Source organism: Chiloscyllium punctatum, chromosome 32, assembly GCF_047496795.1.
Source record: "Chiloscyllium punctatum isolate Juve2018m chromosome 32, sChiPun1.3, whole genome shotgun sequence".
NCBI lineage: Eukaryota > Metazoa > Chordata > Chondrichthyes > Orectolobiformes > Hemiscylliidae > Chiloscyllium > Chiloscyllium punctatum.
The window spans coordinates 69,441,396-69,465,419 of record NC_092770.1 but is presented as its reverse complement, the minus strand read 5'-3'; the positions used below and the strand labels follow the sequence as shown (position 1 = coordinate 69,465,419).

General features: G+C 39.2%; 1 protein-coding gene across 1 annotated transcript in view; it reads left to right on the top strand.

Annotated features, from left to right (window-relative positions):
* Positions 1–6,976: 6,976 nt before the first annotated feature.
* Positions 6,977–24,024, top strand: part of LOC140457817 (cadherin-related family member 3-like) — a 52,331-nt gene continuing 35,283 nt past the window's right edge. Inside the window, exons 1-8 of the mRNA XM_072551435.1 lie at positions 6,977–7,046; positions 9,232–9,428; positions 13,374–13,539; positions 18,586–18,680; positions 21,063–21,160; positions 21,255–21,359; positions 22,109–22,257; positions 23,815–24,004. Of these exons, the coding sequence (XP_072407536.1) occupies positions 6,977–7,046; positions 9,232–9,428; positions 13,374–13,539; positions 18,586–18,680; positions 21,063–21,160; positions 21,255–21,359; positions 22,109–22,257; positions 23,815–24,004 (1,070 nt within the window). The remainder of the gene's footprint in view (positions 7,047–9,231; positions 9,429–13,373; positions 13,540–18,585; positions 18,681–21,062; positions 21,161–21,254; positions 21,360–22,108; positions 22,258–23,814; positions 24,005–24,024) is intronic.

The following is a 24,024-nucleotide window of genomic DNA, read 5'->3' as shown; positions in this document are numbered from 1 at the left end:
TCCTAACCTCACAAAAAATCTACCATGCTTTAGTTTGAATGTTTTCTTGGGTGCAGTCATGGGTTGGTTTGAGGAATGAGTTCCAGATCTCCATCACCCTTTGTTTAAATGACATTTCTGAGTGACATAGCTTTAATTTTACAATGATGCCTCTTACTCCACTATTATTCCATGTAGCTTATCAAATTGTCTCAAAGACTTCAATTAGATTACTCTTGTGTATCGTACGGGAAGGCTATATTTGTGGCCAGCACACCACCACTGTGCACATGAACTGGAGTCAGCAACAAAAACAGAAATTATTGGAAAAAACTCTGCAAGTCTGGCAGGAATTGTGGAGAGAAAGCAGAATTGTTGGTTTGGGTCCAGTGATCCTTCTTAACACCAAATTGGATTGTTACTTTTTTACTTGTATACTGCAGCAACATGCTCTGTATCATAAATAAGTGTAAATAAGGCCACCCGGGCCGTCGAGATGGAACCCACCCCCTTAAGCATAGCATTCGAAGTACTGATTGTGTTTGGAATTTTGTACAGACCTATTTCCTTTTAATTTTCTAGAAAAAGGCTATTCATGCCAGAAGTTATTTTAACTTGTGGTAAAATCAGTCTGACCATAATTTATGGCAAATCATCGGCATTAAGGCCCATCAGTTTTTCAGAGATCATGACTTAAAGATACAACAAAGACCTTTGGAACTATTTAAAAGTGCATCCAGAGCGACAGGCTGTGTATCACAGGTGTAACTGCACATGTGCAGGTGGATCTGGCAGCTAGTTTTAATGGCAGTGCCATAGCTCCGCATTGGAAACAAATGCTCTGTTAAAGAAAATACATGCAACCTTTATGCAGTGTAACCCTTTCGCCCCAGTATTCTGGCAAGCCTTCACCCTTCCCCACAATGAACCATCTTTGCCACATTGGAACAGGAGTAGGTCATTCAGCCCATCAAATCAGCTATGTCATTCTTGATCATGGCTGGTCATCTCATTGATGACATTTTCTCACACTATCTGCATATCCCTTAATTTCATGTGTCTCAAGAAACCCGGCAATTTCTGTTTGAATCTGCTCTATAAAAGGTATCTGCGTGGGTATATGAATAGGAAGGGTTGAGAGGGATATGGGCCAAATGCTGGGAAATGGGAACTAGATTTATTTAGGATATCTGGACAAGTTAGACTGAAGGGTCTGTTTCTGTGCTGTACAGCTCAATGACTCTCTGACTCTATGCTTACTTTTTGAGTTTACACAGTCCCCTGGGATAGAGACTTCCATAGATTCACCACTCTCTGAGTGACAAAGTTCCTCCTCATCTTGGTCTTAAATGGTCGACTCCTTATCCCCAAATTGTGTCTCTTCATCATGGGCTATGGGGAACATCCTATCTACATCCAACCTGTAAAGTTTCAATGAGTTCACGTCTCATTCTTTGAGACTACAGATAATGGGCTGCATTTTACCAGAAAAACCACTGTGCCAGTTTTAGCGAGTTTCATGGAGAGTTGTTTCTATTTGGGAGCCCAAGCATTTTTCCCTAACTATACTCTGAATCTCATGCCATTAACTACACACCAATCCTCAAGCCTGGTACCTTCCCTTTTGCTTGGGGCAGAAGCTTTAGCCACTGCCAGGACCTCGAGGTGCCCCGCCATTTTTAATGCCTGGCCAGGCACTAGGTGGAGTGATGTCAGTCAGGGGCTGACCTTCACAATGCACGGAGTAGGTGGGGAACTGAAAGGGAAAGCTTCTGAGGGTCCATAGGTGCCCAGTTATTGCAAATCCAAGTTGATATTCATAAAAATATTACAACTTAGGGCTTGTCCTTGGCATCATTCCATCTTAGAGTGATGTCTGAAGCAGTGGTACTCTTTGCCCAGTGCTGAGTGTAGCCTGACATCTCACCGTTCAACATGGGAGTATCACATACTGGAAAAACTTCAAATGCTTGAAACCTGGTCACCTTCATTCAACAATAGCAAAAGTGAAGAAACAGACAGAAGCTGCATTTGCGTCTGGGAACAGACTGGGAGTACTTGTCTTTCAAACCACAACAAACTCATAGACACTGAGTGATTGCTGCACCCGGGTCATATTTCCTGCACTAGGGTATCGGTTAAGTATGTCCTGTTGTGCCCAGTGCTGTATTGCTCTATGATGTTGAAGCTGATGTTCCTCCTGCTCAGTGTCCCCATCTTCATCCTTGGAAGATTGTAGTCGCTCCTAGCTCTTCAGCATCCATCATATCCCCTTTTTTCCTGCTCCAGTTGTGCATGGCACAGCATACCAGGATTATGGGGCACATTCAATCTAGATTGTACTGCAGGTTCCTCTCAGAGCAATCTAAGCTTTGGAATCTCCCTTATATACTGAGTTTGTCACCTCCTGAATTCATAACGGTCTACTGTGCAACCCAGCACGCTGTCTCCAATTTCACATAACGTACTTTTCCAACATCCCTATCACATAAGTGGCCCCTGCTGAATCATCTTGTCTTTCACTGTGCTGACCCCTGGGACAGACTGTGGCTTCACCATTCTGACCAACTTGGACAGACAGCACCAACTGAGGAGTGACCGACACCTGACGAATCCCTCTGCTCCCCAACTGACGTACCATGAATTCCCCGACTAGTTGCATTGGATGAGCAGGACTGACTGTGGCCTCCTGGATGCCTAAGAGACTGACTGACCATGACCCCCCAAGCCCCTTGACTGAGATTGGACAATGTACTTGCCTTCCTGTGTCTGGGCCCCCAGATTGAAGGGTGCCCTCTTTGATTTGACACAGGACTACGCCCCTTTGAGACATGTCCATTAGGTTCATGCACAATGTATTTGTGTGTACGCTGCTGGCAAATGGAGGTGTGAGATTGATCTAATATGGTGCTATGCACCAGAATATCCATCACTGCCCTCAAACCAGGATAGGTTGCCTGGCTTTGGGACTGTGACAAGGCAAGACTGAAGCACTGTGAGCCTTTAACCTCTGGCTTTGGGGAATAGTGCAATAGGGCAAGGCGAGTCAGGGATGTTGTGAACATCCAAACAGGTGCAAAGTGAGTGAACACCAAAAGAGCAAGCTAAGACCCTGAGAAGCCTCCTGTTGTGTTCATGTGCTGTGTTCCTGTCCCTGCACACCAAGTGTCCTTGCTGCAGCATTACAATGTAAGGTGTCAGTGGGCTTTATGAATCTCACTGGTGAGATTCTCACTTTGGTTCACAACTTGGTCACTGAATCACACTTGATTTTTCTCAACGTTGCAAATTTTACTTTTCCAATCTCATCGTATTTTTTGATTGACTCACCATTGCCTAAATTGATTGGGACTGAAAAGATTTCACTCCCAGTTTCCTTAATCGCTCTTCAAAAAACAATCCTGTCATTCCAGGGATTAATCTGGTAACCCCTCCATGGTAAGTATATCCTTCCTTAGATAAGGAGACCAAACCCACACATAATATTCCAGGTGAAGTCTCACCAACACTATGAAACTGCACCAAGACGTCTTTGTTTCTGTTACCAAATCCTGTTACAATGAGGGTGAACAAACTGTTTGTCTTTGTAATTGGTTGCTGCACATGCTTGCAATCATATCATGGACAAGATCTTATTTTGGACACACACATTTCCCAACCTCTCACTATTTGGGAAAGATCCAGTTTTTCTGTTTTTTTCCTACCAAACAAATAAACGTCACACTGACTTGCCATGTTCCACCTACCCTCTCCAGTCCTTGCACATTCCTCATAATTTACATTACCACCCTATTTGATGTCATCAGCAAATTTGAAAATATGACAAAAGATCCTCACATCCAAATCATTCATATAAATTATAAACGGCTGTGGACTTAGCACTGATCATTGTGGTAACCCATTAATAACAGCCTGCTATACTAAGTGTGATTTGTTTATTTATGCTCACTGCTTTGTGTTCTATTAAATAATTTTCAATCCATAATCATATAATCCCTTGTGCTCTAATTTTATTTACTAACCTTTTGTGTAGGGCCTTATCAAAAACCTCCTGAATATCTGAAAACACCATATCCACAAGGTCCATTATCTGTGCTACAAGTAGCATCCTCAAAATACTGCAACAAATTTGTCAGATGTGACTTCCCTTTCATAGATCCATATTAACTCTGCCCAATTTTGCCACACTTAATTTGTCAGTGTTCCTTTGCAAAATTCTGCTCCATCTATACTATTTACTTTGGGCCCTAATGCAGTGCTATAAGCAAACTTAAATATATGGCCCTCTATTTCTTCATCTAAGTCAATTACAAATATAGTGAAAAGCTGTGACTCCATTGCAGATCACTGAAGAATACAATCAGTCATAATCAAGCACATAATATCCCTACTCTCTGCCTCTTACCCCTAAACAATTCCATATGCAAGCCATTAGAATGCCTCCATTTCCATAATGATCATTTTTTGTTAATTATCTTTTATTTGAAACCTTCCTGAGCAATATCTAAAAGTCCATAAAAATAACATCTAGGAACATTTACTATCTACGGTGTTAACAATCTCCTTGATATTTTCAACTAGTTTCATTACATATAACTGAAATCTATATTGACTCTCTTATATCAACTAAAGTGCTCCATCACTCTGTCCCTAATAACCGATTTTAGTACAGTCATGTGCCTGCAACTGACATGATATTAGTTAGCTTCTAGTTTCTTAGATTATCTTTGCATGGTTATTAAAAGTGAAAGTACAGTGAAATTTTCCAGTAGAATGGGCCAATTTCTGAAATTATATCACTTTAGTAAATGGTTTCGAAAATTGTTTTTAGCATTGGACTTGATTCCATGTAAATAATTATTATATCAACTGCATCACGGCCTTTTAAGATGCCAAAACAAGCTGAAAATTGGTTATAAATAAGCACTCATTCACTTCAGGTATATAATTCTTTAAAGTTTACATCACATATAGACGGCGGGGGGAGTTAAGCAGGTGTTTAACATGCTTGTCTGCTCAAACTTTTGAGTATAGGAGTTGGGGCATTATGTTGAGGTTGTTCAAGATGTTAATGAGGCTTCTTCTACAGTATTATGTCCAATTCTGGTTACCCTGTTATAAGAAGGATATTATTAAACTGGAAAGGGTTCAGAAGAGATTTACCAGGATGTTGTCAGGAATTGAGGGTTTGAGTTATAAGGAAAGGCTGAGAATTTTTTCCATTGGAGGGTAGGAGGTTGAGAGGTGACACTGCAGAGGTGGTTAAAATCATGAGGGGTATGGATAAAGTGAATGGCAGGTGTCTTTTCCCTAGAGTGGAATATTTTTAAGGCGAGAGGAGAAAGATTTAAAAAAGACAAGGGTGCAACTTTTTTTGCACAGAGAGAGGTTCGTGTGTGGAATGAACTTCCTGAAGAAGTGGTGGATGTTACAACCTTCAAAAGACATTTAGTTAAGTACACGATTAAGAAATGTTTGGAGCGATAAGGGCCAGGCGTAAGCAGGTGGGACTGGGTTAGTTTGGGATTATGGTTTGCATGTAATTGTTGAACCAAAGAGTCTGTTTCTGTGCTGCATGATTCTATAACTCTATGACTCTACACTTATTAGATTACATAAATTAAACTGCAGAATTTTGTTATTTAGTTGTTCAACCTGATAATTTGCAATTTAGAAGTATATGTGAGATCAAGTGTATTTTTAATGATATATAATGGCAATTGTTGCAAGAATTTGCACCTGTGGTAGAACCTCGCATGCCGTAGGCAAGAAATCATAAAATAGTGGTCACATTGGCTATAATTTCTCAACCTTTGTCTACAGCATATGAAGGCCCTCATATCAGCAAAGAATCTTGTAAAATGTCCTTCCAAACATACTTCTCTTCTACCCAAATTACCAGACAGATTTCACTCAACTAGCAGGTCATACGAAAGTAATAGAGGATAAAGCACACAATGAGGAGAAGATGTTGAACATCAAAGAAGGTGAATACATACTTCATGGAGGCGTCACTAAACGTTTAAGAGTATCCAAGGACTCACTTGCCTTAGCTGTCAGAAAGTTGTATTAAATCAGGAAAACGGTGTTTCAATATGTGTTTGCATCAATCTAGTCTGATCACAGGATGCCCGACACATCTGTCCAAATATGAATGGATTTACTGATATAAAACTGTAACATGAAACATTTCCCCACACCACTGCTCTTATAATGCCATATACAAATGACAACAGCAATTTGCTACAATGTTAATACTGGAAGAAGACGCTTACATTTTTAATAACTTTCACAAGAGGATCTTGCCAACCATCCAAGTACTTTATTATTTGATAACCGAAGGAGGAACTGCTTCTGAGCTGCCATTTTCTGATTCCCTCGCTGAGCTCCAAACACCTTGCATGGCCTACAGTTCTGTACAATTTAGGCAGCCAATTTCAGGCCAGGGTAGTGTGGCAGGAGAAAAGGTCTCTCCACCACACCGAATGGACAGGGAAGTTCAGCAACAAATCACGAGCATAAACATGCTGGATTCTGGAGTCTTAGCCATGAAACTGGTCACTAAAGGTATCTGCAATCGAAAAGAAAGTGGAGAATTTCCAAAATGAAGTTGTTGACTGGAGAGTGCCTTAATAACAACAATCCACACCTTACAATGTGTATATTATTCCAGTTTTGTTGTATATTGTCTCAGAACACACACATAATTTTTAACAGTAAGTGTATTAACAATGCTTCAATAAAGTGATTGATAATGAAAAGGAAACACAAAGAAATTGAAAAGTTGCTAGGGCCATGGTGAGCTGACTCCCTAATGGTGTTGTGATGTGGTTCACTGGGCTTGCCCATTACACATTTCAGATCAAATAAGCTGGCCAAGTAGCTTGCACAAACCACAAATGATCCAGCTTGATTGTGTGCAGAGCTTCAGAGCAGTCAACTCCCACACTGCCACAAGGCTAAGCAACAAGGACAGGAAGCTCTGTGGCAAATAAACATGGACACAATTGGCAGCATCCTTAAAATGTGCTTCATTGTCGACTTCTCCTTCCGAGGAGAAATACCTGGTAAGTTTCTTTATACATGTTGCAACTGTTGATTGGATTTAAAGCTGTTTTACTTCTCATAAATGCTTAACACCACCCCTGTACTTTTAAACAAACAAAATTCTATTTATTATGTAATCCATTGGCACTTAGTAGATAATATATTTAATAATACCATGCTTTGTTATATTGCATCCTTAAAAAAATGATACAGTGCTTCCCAAACGTGTAATTTTGGGAAATATTTATCAAATGTTTCTTTTTACTAAGTGTAAACAAGTAACAAAATTATTGACAAGTTTAAACACAACAAGATAAGAATGTGAGAATGATATAAACTGTATGTATGCAATAGTCTGAGTCTTGCACTAAAAATAATAATTGAATTGTGATTAAATTTACTGTTAATTTTACTGAATGTATTGATGGGGCAGGTTTATTTCACGTGATTACACATTGTTATAGTTTGTTATCTAGATTTGAAACTTCTAGTCACCCACCTCTGAGGTCATGCAAAATGTTGCTGCTTGTACTATAGTTAGTGTCAAGCTCAGTTCAAACATTAGCCCTCACAGACCTGCATTGATTCCTAATCCAGCAACACCTTGATTGTAAAATTTTCATTAAACGTGGTGTGTAAATCTCTCCATGGCTTCGCCATTCCTTATCTCTGTAAGCTGTTAGAACACCCAAGATCTCTGCACTCCGATTTTTCTGACTGATTTTCATACCACTCCTTGCATGGTTACTGCACCTTCTGCTGCCTAGCATCTAAATTCTTGAATTACCTTCTTAAAGCCCTTACCTTTCTACCTCCTTCTCTTTTTAAAGCCACTCTTTAGAATCTACTGCTTTGACCAAGATTTGCATCAAAAACAACTCAATGTAAATCATTGATAAGGGCCAGTAAAATCCTTTGAAATATTTTTTGTGCATTAAAGATGCTGTGTTAATGTTGTCATATTGAACTCAGCGTTTAGAATTCAGGAGAAAAATTCAAATGGAACAACTTAGTGTTTGTTCATAGATGATAACTTGACATCAGAAATATTCACCTTCCTTCCAGTATGAACAAATACTACACACTGTGATAGAACAGATAATACCTCTGAAGTTTTACAAGACAGTAAAATTAACAGCAACCACGGCAAGCGACAATATATACAAATGTGACAGATTTGAGGGAGGGAAGAGCATTGAGTCTGTTTATCTTTAATGTAATTTATAGTAAATGCATACTAACCTTGCCAATTCCAACATAAAAAATATCTTGAGCAAAGTTTTATTCATACTGGCATAGACTCAGAACACATAAATAGCTATACATAAAATTTGTCTTAGACTTCACATCCAACTCCAGTTTTCTCAATGACAGATGTTAAGCTAACTGGGCTATTGTTACCTGCTTTTTTTTTGTCTCCTTCCTTTTTTAAATAAGAGTGTTGCATTGGCAGTCTTCCAATCCTATGATATTTTTCCAGAACCTAAAGATTCTTGAAAAGTTACTATCAGTGCATCCATTCTTTTTGTAGTGAACTTTATTGACTATCATAGATTGCAATCCACCAGACCCAACAATGCACCATATCGACCTTAGTTTCTCTAGTACTTTTTAATCTCGTGATACTAATTGTTTTTATTTCCTCCTCCACATCTTACTCCTTGATTATTTACTATTTTTGGAATGTCTTCAACTGTGAAGACTGATGAAAAGTATTTAATAAACTCATCTGCAATTTCCTAATTCCCTTTTGCTACTTCCCAAATCTCATTCTCTCTGGGCCTATGCTTACTTTGGCACTTCTCTGTTCCTTTCTATATATCTAGAGAAGCTATTACAATGCTTGAAATTGCCTTAAATGCTCACAATGTGAAAGGTCACAAACCTGAAATGTCAACTGTTTCTCTCCCTTCACTGAACTGTCAGAACTGCCAAGTAACTTCCATCATCTTCTACTCTTGTTACTTTTTAATGATAACCAACACAATTTAATATAATTTATCTCTCCCCTCTGCAGGCACCCTGCCTCTATTCATGATGAAGGGCCTTTGCCCAAAACATCGATTTTCCTGCTCCCCGGATGCTGTCTGACTTGCTGTGCTTTTCCAGCACTACTCTAATCTAGACTCTGGTTTCCAGCATGTCCAGTTCTTGTTTTTACCACAATTTAATATAATGTGAAGCATTTTTCTAATTTTCCATAAGGTGTCAGAGGATTTATCAAGGTACAGAATCTACCAGCTACTGTAACAATAAAAGAAGACACTCCTGCAGGAGTTGCTATCTTCAACTTTTCAGTTGTTTCAACAAGTATTGAAATTTCATTAACTCCGAAAATAGCAGATACCAATCCAGTCAACAACTTCTTTGCTATCTCAATTATAAGTGACATGTACTTGGAGGTAAGGCCATTTTAAAATTAGCATTACTAAGGGAAATTAAATTAACGTTCGGGAGAGGGGAAATCTGGTGACTATCAATTCCACTCATCTTCTGTCCCTGGTCTTAAAGTCTTCCATAAATGGAAAGAATGATCGCTTCTTTCTTTGCTATTTCTTTCTGTGGTGTTAGGAAATTGTACATAACTTGTACAATGTTAGGATGTAGAAAATTCATTTGGAAAATCTTTGAAAATCAAAGAAACTGAAAACAAGTTGTATTTGTTCATGTTAGAGATATTCAAATTTACTTGATTTAATAGAATTACTTAGAGTACTTAATTATGCATCAACTGAATGGTTATTTAGTTTAATTGGGTGGGAGGTCTGAGATGTCACACACACAGGATACACAGTAGTGGGGCTTATCTTAATGTTTGATAGTTCTCATCTTCCCTTTGAAGCAGATCTCCAACCTGCACAGCAAGTGACTCTCCAAACCTTTGTCAGGGACTGGGCTTGTTTCTGACTTTGGCAAAGACCTTATCATATATGGATAACACGCTAAATAATGTGAACATTGCCAATGTGCCTGCCTGGACTAGTTTTAATCATCTAAAGGGAGAGAGAAGTAGCTTCTGGAAATTCTCTGGAACCTTTCATTGAAGATTAAACATTCCATGTACCCACAATGCCTCATTGATCACAACTGTCTGGAGTAGGCTTGATGGATCAGATAGTCTTCCCCATTAGTCATTTCCATATGTTGGTATTATTATTCTAAGTATAACAGCTTTGCCACGTTCCAAATGTCAGAAGTTTGTGATATTGTTGTGAAGGTTTGACTTCACAAAATAGTGACATTTAAAATAACTTTGTCAAATTTGATTCTTTCTGGGGATGTGGATTTCACAGGCAAGGCCAACTTTTGTTGCTTGTTCCTAACTTTCCTCAAGAGCCTTAAACTACTTCAGTTCTAAACTGCTGCAGTCCACATTGTTTGACTTTTTGTAGTATTTCAGCCAGGCCATTTCAGAGGGCAGGTAAAATCAAATCACCATTGCTGTGGGTCTGGAGTCACATGTCGGCCAGACCAGCCAAGAACGTCATATTTCCTTCATGAGGAGAGAACTTGGACATTGCTAAAAAGACATCTAAAAAAACTGAAGTTTTTTTTTGTCATGCATTGGCTTGCAAATGAGAAAAGAGAATATTAATTTATACAGCATGAGAAGTACTGGTCTATGGTTGGTGTATAGATGCAGTGTAAACTGTCAATTGTCGATCCTAGTTAGCTGAAGAAATTCAGACCAGACAGTGGACTCCACTTGGTCAAGGTATTACCAAATGGAATGCAGTAGCAATTAGCAGTATCCATGACTCTTTCCTCCATGCAAAAGGTACAATGTATGGATGAATTCCTTTTCCTCCAAAGAATGAGGACTTATGTGTTAAAACTGGCTCCCTAACAGCACAATGATTACACCCACACCACAAGGACTACAGTGGTTCAAGGAGGCAGCTCACTACCACTTTCAAGGGCAATTAGAGATGGACAATAAATGCTCGTCCAACCAGCAACATCCCATGAGCAAGTAAACAAGTAGCTATTAGCTGTATATCATGCAAACCCGTAAAAGTTCTCATGGCCATTACTTTTGTCCCTGATCAGTCCACCTCAGATTCCCCAGGAAGGAAAAGGTACTTCAAATATATGAACAACAGACAAAGCTAACTGTTTCAGACTCCTACTCTGCAGTAAAAACACTAGTGGTTCTCTCCACTGACTAAATACTGCTGTCAAGCCTAAAAAGATGATATTTTGTCTACCAGACAAATGAGTAACTTGATATACAAGTTTTGGTATCAGTGTGATGTCAGGTATGCAAATCATACATCTCATTGACTGGCTAACCATACCCAATAAATATGCCTTGGACCATTGTAGTGAGTAGTGTGCATTTCATGCTCTACCAGTCCTTACTTGCAAACCTCAGATCACTGTGTCCAACATTAAATGCGAATCCATTATTGGACATCACTTAACAAATAGTCCTGACTGTGTAAAGAATTAAGTAAAAACAATGATTGCATATGGTGGAAACCAGATTCTGGATTAGTGGTGCTGGAAGAGCACAGCAGTTCAGGCAGCATCCGATGCTCCTCGGATGCTGCCTGAACTGCTGTGCTCTTCCAGCACCACTAATCCAGAATGTGTAAAGAATTATACCAGAAATCAGTGTATCCATGGATTTTTATAACAATTAATAGCATCTTCATGGTCACCATTGCACAGTCCAGCTTCAATTTCAGAAATATTAATTAATTGAATTTAATTAACAACATCTATTAGGGTGCGAATTGAACCTTTGTCCCCGGAACATGAGCATGTACCTCTGAATTACAGGTGAAATGATTTAATCATCATCCCACCATCTCTCTGTGGTAATACAGAATGGTCTGAGGAGGCAGATAGTGAGCTTATCCATAAAACTCTCCATGCAGAGACTGGCCCACCTGATCTGATTGCCGTGGGAAGTTAAACTGAAACCTTTTGAAATATGAAGTGATAATTTTCACATACATCTTAACAGAGGCAGAGGGGTGATAGACACAGAGCAGACACTGCTGTGTTGTGAAGCTCGAAATTACTACTGCGAGTGCAGCATGTTGGCAAAAGTTGGTTGCTCTTTGGAATGAAGGGCACAGAAGAAGTGGGGCTGGAAAATGTGTTTCTGGAAAAGAGCAGCAGGTCAGGCAGTATCAAAGGAGCAGGAGAATCGACGTTTCAGGCATGATCCCTTCTTCAGGCACAATTAATAGGATCTTCATGGTCACCATTGCACAGTCTTGATTCCTGAAGAAGGGCTTATGCCCGAAACATCGATTCTCCTGTTCCTTTGATGCTGCCTGACCTGCTGCACTTTTCCAGCAACACCTTTTTCAGCTCTGATCTCCAGCATCTGCAGTCCTCACTTTCTCCACAGAAGAAGTGGAAGTGTTAGATATTAAAGGGACAAGTATTTGCAGAGGTGGGTTTTGGTGACAAAAGTTGCATCAGAAAGATCCCAAAAGAGGGGAATGTTTTTGGAGAACATGGGAAAATTGATATGATAGCTTTATATTTCACTGGAGGTGAATTCATGCTCACTTTTGTAGCTGTTCTCACTTAGCTCTCCTTCCAGGTGGTCAGACATTTGGACCTAAAAGACTAAAGCATGGTTGTTGGAACTCAGATAGCCAAATAGTCAAGAATATAACACTGGAGCCATGCCTTTATACTCTTAGATGCATTTATTTAGAGAGATTCATACATAACACATCATGCACCTTGAAAAAAATTCCATACCTTTAACTTTCACATAGGCACAGGTGAGTGAACAATTAATACTCATCCATCACCTGGAGAGATTTAATGTCCAAATAATAAACAATTAATAATCTTCTTATTGATGTGAGCGTCCATGGCAAATGCAACCAAGGTATCTCCGAACATCACTGAAATTCATGGCCATTTCTAACACATTAATGGGTTATAAATTGTATATTTTTCTCTGTATTATTTTTCTTCTTCTGTCCTCATGTAAATGTTGATTATAAATTCTCATGGTTTATCTGAAAGCAATATATAAGGCTCAACGTCATTTAGCCGTGACTCCGGTAAAATGTTCAATTTGGATGTTCTAAATCGAGAGCTTTGTCACTATCCTAAATGGCAGAGGTATGAGTTTCTCCACCCTATTAGATACATGACATCCTTTTTTTCAAAAACAGCTTTGTAATTGGGGTTGTAAATTGAATGAAGTAATCTAACCAGCAGCACACCACAACCTCCTTCCAAAGTCACCTGTGCTGAAAGTTGTAAGCTCAGCAACATGTCGAAAGTGCTTTTCTTTGTATTTTGAATTATTACAGCGCAGTTTCCTGGAGCTTCAAGCGAAATGAATTCTCTTTTTTTTAAAATTTCAGGTGACGGTCTCAGACAATCCTGGACTGGACTACGAAACTCACTCCAATTACGTCCTGTTAATCTATGTTACAGATAATAAGGGATATTCAGACTTTGGAACACTTACAGTTTTATTAAGTGATGTTAATGAGCCCCCAAGATTCCTGGATAATCTTGCAAATGGAGGTAGGCAGAGATGTTCATAGAGTCATAGAGACATATAGTACGGAAACAGACCCTTCAGTCCAACAAGTCTGTGCCGACCATCATCCCAAATTAAGCTAGTTCCACCTGCCTGCTCCTGGACCATTTCCCTGCAAAACCTTTCCTATTCATGTACTTATCCAAATGTCTTTTAAACATTGTAATTGTACCTGCATCCACTACTTCCTCTGGAATGTCCTGTACATGACTTCTCAACTCCTGTACTCAAAGGACTGAGCAATGAAAGCAAGCGTGCTAAACATCCTTTTTACCACCCTGTCTATACGTGACGCAGACTTCAAACAATTATATACCTGAACTCCTAGGTCTCTCTGCCCTACAACACTACCCAACTCCCTACCACTAATTGTATAAGCCCTATCCTTGCTTGTTGTACCAAAATGTAATACCTCTCATTTATCAAGATTGAGATCCATTTGCCATTTTTCAGTCCATTGACCCATTTGATTAAGATCCCTTTGTAATCTTAGAAAACCTTCTTCACTTCAGGGAGGAAAAAAGCTTGAAGGGAGCAAAGTCCTTGAAGAGTTGCCCAATCAGAGAGTGATTTCTGAGTCACATGTTTCAAAAACAAGAGAGCATGAGTAGTTTTCTTCAATAGCGCTGTTGTCACAATGTCACGTGCTGGAAATCAATTCCCACAATTCCCAGAGAGGTCACAAATATGAAAAGGTTTAGTCAAACTGTCCAAAGTCCCTGGTCGATCCAGCTGATGATTCTCGGGTTAAAAGAAAATGCTCCCTGGGTTTCTATACTTATGAAAATAACTGTTTATTTTGAATTGCTAACCTATAACTCTCTATAACTTAAGCCTCTGCCCCTTTTAGAACATTCCCCCTTCACAAACAGACAGGCACAAAGTCAAAAAGTGTAGAAAAGCACAGCCAGTCAGGCAGCATCTGACGAGGAGGAGAGTCAATATTTCGAGCATAAGCTCTCCATCAGAAATGTGTAGAGCTTCTGTCCGAATCATTGATTCTCCTGCTCCTCTCATGTTGCCTTACCTGCTGTGTTTTTCCAGCACCACACTTTTTGACTCTGATCTCCAGCATCTGCCGCCCTCACTTTCTCCCAAACAGACACAAAGTGGCAGGCATACGTGGATGTTAAGAGTGCAAAATGAAAACAAGACAGGAAAATACAATTCAATAATACCAGAAGGCACAAGTCGATGTTTTTTTTTTGTTTTTTGTTTTCAATTCCATTTATTCTTTGCTGTTGACACAAGGTTGTTTGTTCGCTGTCCCCCGCTTTCAGTTACTGGTTGAGAATTCATCTTTCACAACCTTTGAAAACATTTTATTCCTTCTTCATCAAGGTTAGGGTTAGCGAAAGGTGACAGGCAAGTGTTATGGGACCCTTTCTGGTACCATCACACAGGACACAGAGACACACACAGAATGATTTTGATGCTTCCTCTTTGTCGGCTAGCGGTTCCTCTCTTGACCTGGTTCCATGCAGCAGTGGTCACCTAGTTAAGAAGTAATCAAAATCTTGTCATCAAGCAACTGCCCCTCTTGTTCAGAACCCATAGAATCCATGGTGTCTGCTCTTCATAGAATCATAGAATCCCTAAAATGTGAAAGCAGGCTATTTGGCCCATTTAAATACACCAAACCTCCAAAGAGCAAACCCCTACCCAATCCCTGTAACCCTGCATTTCCCTTGGCTTATCCCCCTAGCCTGCACATCCCTGAACACAATGGGGTAATTTAGCATGACCAATCCACCTAACCTGCACATCTTTGGACAATGGGAGGAAACTGGAGCACCCAGAGGAAACCCATGCAGATGGAGGGCAAATGTGCAAACTCCATACAGACAGTCACCAGCGGTTGAAATCAAACCCAATTTTTGCTCTCACTGTTCCAGGAGAAATGCAACATGATACACAACTCACAGTGTAAGCATGATAGTTAAAACAGCAGCCATCTCCTTGCAGAATCTCATTGGCCTAAAACAGTATCTTCCATCTTTCAGTCCACAGTCTAAAACCAAAGGAAATAAAAATGTGGTCTTTACATGCCTCTCCCGTCAGGTGCAATTTCAAACATGTGTTACATAACAATAAGACAACAAGAAAAATGAGACTTACATCCTCACTCTCTCCTTATACAAGTCTTGGAGAACTTCTTTATTATCAAGAAAATTAGAAGGAATTGCACGAATGATGTGAGCATGCAGGTAGGCAATAAATAAGTGAGCACTCAGAGAGCCCCCTGAGTTGCAGCCAAGTGAGCTGGTACCTATCCTTGCTTACAGTGTATCCCCACTGCAACCTCCCAGTCTGCAGCTCGGCCTAGACACGTGGAGGAGCAGGTGCATTGGAGAAAAGGTCATATGGCTGACAGGTGGCAGTGTCTAGAGGAGTGTTGGATAGGGAAAAGGAGGGACGGAACCCAGCCCCTTGTCTGCAGCCCCGAAGTGGTTGTGGGAGTGTGGCGGCAGAGGCCGTTACAGAGACACTGGCCGATGCCATTTCTGATACAAGCGACATGCACTGGTGAATGTTGCTGCTGTTTGGTTAATAGGACTGTAAGGACATCACTTCACCCTCAAAGCTGCTACCAATCAAGGCATTACCTTTCACTTGGCAGCACGAGTTATAAATGTGATAGTATTATTCAGAACTTGTTGTAAATGTGATAGTATTATTCAGAACTTGTTGTAAGTACCTGTTATTTTTGATATAAAAGATATACAACAGAGCAGACTTAAAACATTCTTTACCCAACAGTTTTTTTTGATAGCTGTGAAGAGCTTTAACATTGTTTTACGCCCATAATCACCAAATTGAAAAGCAGTGTTGGAATTTCTGGAGCTTGGGAAAGGTGCCGTATAAACTTAGTTCTTTCTTTCACACAACAGATAGTTAAGGACTAGTGTGGTAGCTAAGATCTACTGAGAAGTTTGCAAACGTAATTTCAGAAAAAGGGAACTGCTGTTGTTTTCACTTAATTTATTTACTGCAGGCAGTCAAGTGGAAACAGAAAAATGGGTTGAACAAAGATGAACTCCAGGTATAAAAATATAAAGTGCTGTTGAAACTCAGCAGGTCTGGCAGCATCTGAAACTAGAGAAACAGAGATAATGTTCTGAGTACAACAACATTTATTTGGCGTTCTGAAGGAATCATTGGATGCATAATGTTAACTGTGTTTGTTTCCCCTTAGATGTTGCCAGACTTGCTGAGTTTCTCCAGCACTTTCTTTTTCAAATCTCCAGCATCCATGGTATTTTGCTGTTATTTGAGTGAACTCTGCAGATGGTTCTTGTCATAATAATAGGAAAGAAAGGGAAAGGTTCTGCAATAATCTGGAATTTATCATGCTAATTTTACTCAGACTATAGCGCTCTGAGTCTGGTGAGTTGAGGATTTTATTCTTGACTGGCTTGCAGTCCTTTTAAAGTACAGAGGAAATTCTAACCAGGTGCAAATGCTGTTTCTCGGTTGAGACTTAAGCCAAAACCTTTTTGACCTCCAAAGATAGACATTAAGATGGACAATTGTGGGTGCTCTACTGCTTCACTTTAATTCCACATACCTGCCTCAATCATATCTCCCTCTATCTTTCTCACTCACATTCAGTCTATTACATCCACATTGACTCTCTGAGCATTTTAACCTAGTGCCAATACATAATCATCCAATATGCTCACAAATGCCTCAACTGAACCTGTTTGCACCACAGTTCCTGACAGTGCATTCCATACCTTGACTACTTGCTGTGTAAAAAAGATTTTCATCAACTCACTTTTGCAAAACACTTTAAAACTATGTCCTCTTGTTCTCATTCAGTTTACAAATTGGAACAGTTTCCGTCTATCAATTCAGTCCAGACTTATGTGGTTTTGAAAACTTTTATCAAATCTCTTCTTAATCTTCTCCTCTCCAAAGAAAACACAGCGTCCTACACTCCAATCTTTCCCCATCACTGAAGGGTCTGAACTATTCCTATAAATCCCTACTGAACTCTCTCCAATGCATTCATATCTTTTCTAAAATGTCGTCCCAAAACTAGACACAATACTCTAGCTGATGATAAACCTAGCGTATTATATCAGTTCATCGTAATTTTCCTGCTCCTGTGCATTACTGTATTTCCCTAATAATATGAAGCCTAGAATTATGTATGCCTTATTAACAGCTCTCTCTATCCGTCCCCTTTTCTAACTTGTGCACATTTACACCCAGGTCTTTCTGCTCCTGCACATCCTTTAGAACAACACCCTTTATTTTATTCTGTCTCTCTAGGTTATCTGTACAAATGTGCATTACTTCACACTTTTCCATATTGGATTTCATCTGCCACCTATCTACACACTCCATGAATGTCCTTTTGAAGTTCTATGTTGTTCTCCTCAGTTTGTAACTATCCCAAGTTTAGCAAATTTTGAAATTGTCCCCTGCGCACCAAAATCTAGACATCCTGTACATCATGGAAAGCAAAGGTTATAATACTGACCCTGGGGAACACTATCACAAACCTTCTTCCAGTCCAAAAGCTACCCATAAACTGTAACTCTATTTCCTATCCTTGAGCCAATTTTGTATCCATTTTGCTATTTCCCCTTTTATTGCTTGATCTCTGACCCTCTTCACAAGTTTATTGTGTGATATTGTATTGAACACCTTTAATAACTCCATGTACGTTATATCAATTGCCTCATCAAACATTTCCTTACCTCTTCAGATTAGATCTTTGCCATTGAACCTGCCACCAAAATAAATGGACTCACTACTAAATGAAGTTGAAAAGATTCCAATGCCTTAATCAAAAAAGACACAAGTTGCTACAGTACAAGAATGCAACAGACACAGAGATCAAGAGAACATAATAGTAATCTATGCCCTTGTAGCAACATTTCTACTCAAATGTCACTCTGCTAAAGAAATTTCTTGCATAACGTTTTTGCGTGTTAAAAAGGGCTGTGTTAACTGGTCCAATAATATCTGTATCCATAAGAACACATTAATGTGATCATTTATTTTGTATTACTTCACAGTTGTATATGTTGACTTTCTGGAGAATTTAGCAGTTGGTGCAATTATATACGAAGTTCAAGCAATTGATCCTGACAGGGATGACAATATTCTTTCTGTAAGTAACTTCTGAAATAGACAAACCAATGGCAACAAGTAAAGATGGCATACTTAGTAAAACACCTCTACCAGGCTGTGTTAGCCCAACATTATTATAATAATGTGAGTTTTCTTTCAGGATGTCTCCTGCCTGGTTGACACTCTGCAAAAACAGAGTTGCAAAAATCAATCCTTTTCTTTTAAAAAACTTCCATCTTACTGAGGAGGCTTCAGGCTAATGCACATCCAATAAGCTGCTTTGACTACTGCTCACATTTTTACAGCTGTGACAAACTCCACCACAGCAGCTGAGACATTTCTCAATATCCTGAATAAGCAACAACATTCTAAGTCAATCAACCTACAATGTTTTTAAAATAAAATCAGTTCCTGGTCATTCCTGCTGGAAAATGATGGGAAGGATCATGGTTTGTAATATGGAATATTAAGACCAATTGCATCATAGTCAATCAGTTGTGAACAGCCAGATCAGTACAAAGCTAAAGCTCTCTCCTTTGCCTGTTGGACTCAGCACCAGAGTATTTTGCCCGCTGGGGTATAGCAGAGCTCCACAATAAAATAGATCATAAAATATCAAGGCCATTTCAAAGACAGAAGTACACATTAAAATAGGCTTTGCTGCAGTTTGTAATGTAAATTTAATCAAAAACTGTTGATTAACAACTCTTCAGTTGGAGCCACTTATCAACATGGCAACTCCCCTTTTCAACAAAGTTTTTCAAAAGAGTAGCAACTCTCTTCTTTCAATATAAAGACTTATTTGCCGTAAGATTATGCTTACGTTTTAAGAAGAATATAAACACAGGATACATCCAAGAACAAGTGGTAGTGTTTAAATTACTACTTCCCCATTATTCAACATCTGGTGCAAATTCATTTCTCTCTTGCCCAATTTCAGATGTTAAATGCTATCTTGTGATAGCAACAACTGAAGAACATAGAACATAGGACAGTGATACAATTACTAACTTGCTATATAAGCGAGTAATGATGATGAGAACAAACCACAATACAGTGCAGCTCAGAAAGAGCTCGGTTTCTAAAATATGCTGCTACACATTGATTTGGAAAGGCTCTTCACATCTTCAGAGGCTTGTGGTTGGCTAGTTCTTGGCTGTTTTCTAGATTCCTTTGCTTCTAGAGTGCAATGAAGAACTCTTCCTATTTTTCAGACATTCTCAATGTCCAATTGCACTAACATTTGGATGAATTCAACTGACTCAGTGGTTAGAACTGCTGCCCCACAGCGCCAGGGACCCGGGTTCGATTGCAGCCTTGGAAGACTGTCTGTGTAAAGAAGGCACATTCTGCCCATGTCTGTGTGGGTTCCCTCTAGGTGCATTGGTTTCCTCCCACAATCCAAAGATATTCAGATGAGGTGGGTTGGCCATGCTAAAATGCCAGTGGTGACCAGAGATGTGCAGGTGGATTAGCCATGGGGAAAAATTGCAGGGTTATAAGATAGGATGTGTGGGTGTGATACTCTTCGGAGGGTCAGAGTGGACTTGGTGGGCCATATAGCTTATTTCCATACTATAGGGATTCTTTGATGATGATTTATATTGGGACTTAATTAGTAGTCCTTGCCTGATCCCTCAGAGATCGATGATTTGGAGGAGCTGGTGTTGGACTGAGGTGGACAAAGTTAAAAATCACGAGATTTTTTTCAGTATATCATTTCAGTTGCATGACACTGATCTTTTGCTATAAATTCTGTATTGTATGATCTTATACTCCACAGCCACCTGATGAAGGAGCAGCACTCCGAAAGCCAGTGCCTCCAAACAAACCTGTTGGACTATAACCTGGTGTTGTGTGATTTTTAAATCAGAGATTTAAACATAGCGAATTCCACTCCCACACCAGGGTCTCCAGCATCAGCTGTTTTCAACCTTTTGCATCGCCTGTATCACACTTCAATTTTTTGACAAAATCCCTGGTCCCACAAGGATAAAAATGAAATATCATTAGTTTTTCTCTAAGGAATGCATTTTTAAATTTACATTAACATAAAATCAACAATTTTTGGACATTTTAATGACTTAAAAATTGCAGTATTTTGCTGAGAACAGGTTTTATTGCGAAATTGTGAATAAAACAAACCAGATAATGATTTAATCATTAGTGAGAAGCATGCGTTGCAATTCATTGGCAAGTATTTCAGCTCCCCAGCTGGTCGACTTTCGCTTCCCACCAGTGGGAAACATCATTCCCGTTGGTTGAGAAACCCCATCTTAAATAACACCAAGTGTGAATGTGTTATTAAGTAAAAAAGCGGAAGAATAAGGTAGATTTGTTATATCTTTACATTATTGATAAATAAATGTAGAACTCACTGGTTCATCCCAGAAGCTAATCAAGTACTTTCGCTTTATTTCAGTACTCAGTAAACTCCTCTTTGGTTACTATTCATCCCAGCGGGAAAAGTGGAGCAATTCTTGCAGCAAGACCATTTCATTATGAAGAAGATTTTCACAGGTAGCAATCTTTTTCCAATCCCTTTCAAAATTGCCTTCATTTTGTTAACCTTCTTGCAATTTAATATTTGGATTATTGCTTTATGTTTTTACAGATTCACTGTGTTAGTGACTGTGAAGGACACAATAGGTAATAGCATCTCTGGGATTGTGGTGGTTACTTTAATTGACACAAATGACAATTGGCCCATCTTTAAGCTGTAAGTACATTGAAGAAAATATATCTATCTTGTGTTTTTAAAAAAAGTCTGTATCAGGGCAGATGCAGCTGGAGGAAAGCAGTGAAAATAAAATCATCATAAAATCAAGAAAATGCTTAACATTCATAGATCAATTAGTGTCTCTGAAAAGGATATGCTATAATTCTAAAGTATCATTTCCAATGGAGAGAGACTTTTTGAACATTAACCTGTCATTCTTCTCCAAATTGATGAGCTGCATATTTTTGCCAGTTGACATTTATATTTCAGATGATTTTCATTTGGAAAAGAAATTCTTTCTTGGGATGTTGGCAAGACTGACATTACTTGCTCAAATCCCCTTGTTGCCCTGCTTGAGGTGGTGGGGCCCTGCCTGATGAGCTGCAGGTCCTAGGCCTGATGCAGATGAGTTTCTTGCTGGAACTCCTCAGGGGATAGTTAGGAGTAAATCTCATTGACATAAAAGTGGGCAAGAGATTTCCTTCCCTAAAGGACATTAATTAATCACTTGGCTTGCTCCAACAACTCAAAAGATTCATGATGACTTTCACAAATGCTAGCTTTTGATTGTAACATAACACAAACTTTCATACTCCATTTTCAACTTTCCTTTTGATTTTTTTTAAAAAAAGTAAAACAACTTCTGAAATGTTCACCTTACGCTTTGGATGTAACTTCAGACAAATGCATTTTTTCTGAACTGACACCATGTGAGACATTGTATTTTGGATTCCTTGGATCTATTCCAGAAATGAAACAATATTTGAAATGTCGGAAGAAACACCCCCAAATTCAGTAATCGGAAAAGTTACAGACCATGGTTTGGATGAAGATGGTGTATTAAGCAGTTTGATTTATGTTATGAGCACTACAAATCAATACTTCACTATTAACTCAGGTATGTGAAATGCAAGTTGAACCATTTTCCATTACAACACAAACAAGGCTTAGCATCTAAAAAATGTGCCATCTACTTAGGAACTGCAAACATGCAGAAACTATAGGCCTGATGAAAGGACAGGAGTTTAAGAGCAGCTTAAGAACTAGGGAACTCTGTAAAAGTTTGGTTAGGCCATGGCTAGATTATGGTGTACAGTTCTGGAATCCATATTATAGGATGGATATGGCTGGTCAGGAAAGAGTGGAAAGGGGTTTCACTAGGATGTTACCTGGCTTGGAAAGTTTCAGTTATGAGGAGGGATTGGACAGACTAGTGTTGTTTTCCTTTTCCTTAGGACACACCAGAGGGTTGAAAGGGAACATGATTCGGATGTATAAAATTAGGAGGAGTATAGATAGGATAAATAGGAAGAAACATTTCCCTTGATGCAGGGATCAATGAACAGGAAGCACAGAGTTAAGGAAAAGGGCAGAGGTTTTAGGGAGAGACTAGTTCACCCAGAAGGTGGTGAGAATCTGGAAGTCACTGCCTATAAGGGTGGTAGAGACAGAAACCCTCATAACATTTAAGAAATGTTTGCACTTGCAATGCCAAGGCAATGTGCTGGAACATGGGATTAGAACAAGCTGGCATTTCAACCAGCATGGATGTAATGGATCAAAGGGCCTTCTTCTGTCTTGTACATCTGTATGGCTCGATGGCACTAAGGAAATTTACCATTCAAAACACAAACGTCCTCCATAGGATAAAAACTCCAACAATTTGATTATTAACATACCCTTGGACGTCTACTTGTTGACATGACATGTGCTCTTACATGCAATGAAAACAATTTTATGCCTTCCTTAACAATATGAAAAAGAGAAAAGTATACATATTAATGCCAAGTTCACAGTTTATTACTTTCAAATTATGCCAAAGAACCTGCATCAATCACACAAGACCCACAACCACTTCCATTTAGAAGGACAAGGGCAGTAGATACATGGGAACACCTGCAAGGTCTCCTCCAAGGCACTCACCATCCTTACTTTTGTCATTCTTTACTGTTGCTGGATCAAAATACTGGAATTCCCTCCCTAACAGCATTGTGGGTCGACCTATAGCCATCACCTTCTCAAGGATAGCTAGGGCCGGGCACTAAATGCTGGCCAGCCAGTAAACCCACATCCCACAAGTGAATAAAAGATAATCGAAAGAAAGCAATATCTACAAGGAGATTGAAGAGCATTCTGCAATGTAAGATTAGTGCAATAAAGAGGGTCATGTTACTCAAGAATAAAAGATTTTGCAATCTTTATGATGCATCACAGGAGTATCAGTAGGATGTTAGAAGGTTTTTTATTATCACCTCTAACTGACATAGTCACATTTGAGTGGCATCAGGCTGCTTTGACACTGAAATGAGGGAAGGGAACAGAGTCTATAGAATTAGATCCTGCTCCAGTGGGAATAATTCATAATCATTGTTTCATTTTTTTATTGCCAAAAATCTTTGTAAGCTTGAAAAGCAAAATATTATCCTTAATACTGACCATTTGTTTCTTATTGCAGTCACAGGTGAACTGATTGTGTCAGCAATAATTGACAGAGACAGTAGCCCTTTCCGGACTGTTCCAACTCAACAGTTTGAAGTAGTTGCTAAAGACAGCCTATCTGGACGGCATGCAGCTTCAATGACAGTAATTGTTATCATAAGAGACATCAACGATAACCCGCCCTTCTGTTTCCCACATGCACACAGGTATCTTGTGATTAATTATT